The sequence below is a fragment of the Ictidomys tridecemlineatus genome, chromosome 12 (assembly GCF_052094955.1).
Source record: "Ictidomys tridecemlineatus isolate mIctTri1 chromosome 12, mIctTri1.hap1, whole genome shotgun sequence".
Classification (NCBI taxonomy): Eukaryota; Metazoa; Chordata; class Mammalia; order Rodentia; family Sciuridae; genus Ictidomys; species Ictidomys tridecemlineatus.
This window is the reverse complement of record NC_135488.1, coordinates 67,875,293-67,876,735: the sequence shown is the minus strand read 5'-3', so window position 1 is coordinate 67,876,735 and position 1,443 is coordinate 67,875,293. Positions and strand designations below refer to the sequence as shown.

At 45.1% G+C, this 1,443-nt stretch overlaps 1 protein-coding gene across 1 annotated transcript; it reads left to right on the top strand.

The window, feature by feature from the left end:
• The first annotated feature begins 204 nt into the window (after nucleotides 1-204).
• LOC101963985 (heterogeneous nuclear ribonucleoproteins A2/B1) lies at nucleotides 205-1,188 on the top strand. The gene has a single exon (XM_040271316.2). The coding sequence runs from the start codon at nucleotides 220-222 to the stop codon at nucleotides 1,171-1,173; it is 954 nt and encodes a 317-aa protein (XP_040127250.2). The 5' UTR covers nucleotides 205-219; the 3' UTR covers nucleotides 1,174-1,188.
• The last annotated feature ends 255 nt before the right edge of the window (nucleotides 1,189-1,443 follow it).

The window sequence follows — 1,443 nt, the reverse complement described above, 5'->3', positions numbered from 1 at the left end:
AAAAGCAGCAGCAGCAGCAGCAGCAGCAGCAGCAGCAGCAGCAGCAGCAGCAGCAGCAGCTCTAGCGGCAGTAGCAGCAGAAGCCGGACCTGTGTGGAGGTGCTCTTCAGCGGCAGTTCTCACTACAGCGCTAGGATGAGTCCGGTTCGTGTTTGTCTGTGGAGATCTCTCTTATCTCACTTGCCGGAGGGAAATCGGGCTGAAGCCACTGAGTCCAAGATGGAGAGAGAAAAGATACAGTTCCGTAAACTCTTTATTGGTGGCTTAAGTTTTGAAACCACAGAGGACAGTTTAAGAAACTACTACGGGCAATGGGGAAAACTCACAGATTGTGTGGTTATGAGGGATCCTGCAAGCAAAAGATCAAGAGGATTTGGTTTTGTAACTTTCTCATCCATGGCTGAGGTTGATGCTGCCATGGCTGCAAGACCTCATTCCATTGATGGGAGAGTGGTTGAGCCAAAACGAGCTGTAGCAAGAGAGGAATCTGGAAAACCAGGGGCTCGTGTGACTGTGAAGAAGCTGTTTGTTGGCGGAATTAAAGGAGATACCGAGGAACACCACCTTAGAGATTACTTTGCAGGATATGGAAAAATCGACACCATCGAGATAATTACGGATAGGCAGTCTGGAAAGAAGAGAGGCTTTGGTTTTGTGACTTTTGATGACCATGATCCTGTGGACAAAATTGTATTGCAAAAATACCACACCATCAACGGTCATAATGCAGAAGTAAGAAAGGCTTTGTCTAGACAAGAAATGCAGAAAGTCCAAAGTTCCAGGAGTGGAAGAGGAGGCAACTTCAGAGGAAGATCTGATGGATATGGAAGCAGACATGGATTTGGGGATGGCTCTAATGGATATGGAAGAGGACCTGGACGTGGCGATTTTAGAGGTAGCCCTGGTTATGGAGGAGGAAGAGGAGGCTGTGGTGGTAGAGAACGTGGATATGGAAACCGGGGTGGGGGCTATGGAGGTGGTTATGACAAGTATGGAGGAGGAAATTATGGAAGTGGAAGTTATAATGATTTTAGAAATTATAACCAGCAACCTTCTAAATATAGTCTAATGAAGAGCGGAAACTTGGGTAGCAGGAACATGGGGCGACCACGTGGTCGAGGAAATTATGGTCCTGGAGGAAGTGAGGGTTATGATGGGAGGAGCCGATACTGAGCTTCATCCTATTTGTCTTGAGCTTCATTGTATAAATAGGAGAGGATGAGAGCCCAAAGATAACTGAAGAGCTTCAGGTTATTGAAATAACAACGTTAAGGAAACTCTTATCTCAGTCATGCATAAATATGCAATGATATGGCAGAAGACACCAGAGCAGATGCAGAGAGCCATTTTGGGAATGGATTGGATTATTTAGTAACATTACCTTACTGTGGGGGAAGGATTGTAAAAATAAAAAATAATAAAAGCCTTTGAAACAGTTAAAAA

Coding starts and splice junctions, on each gene's coding strand:
- LOC101963985 (XM_040271316.2), top strand. CDS start 220: ATGGAGAGAGAAAAGATACAGTTCCGTAAACTCTTTATTGGTGGCTTA.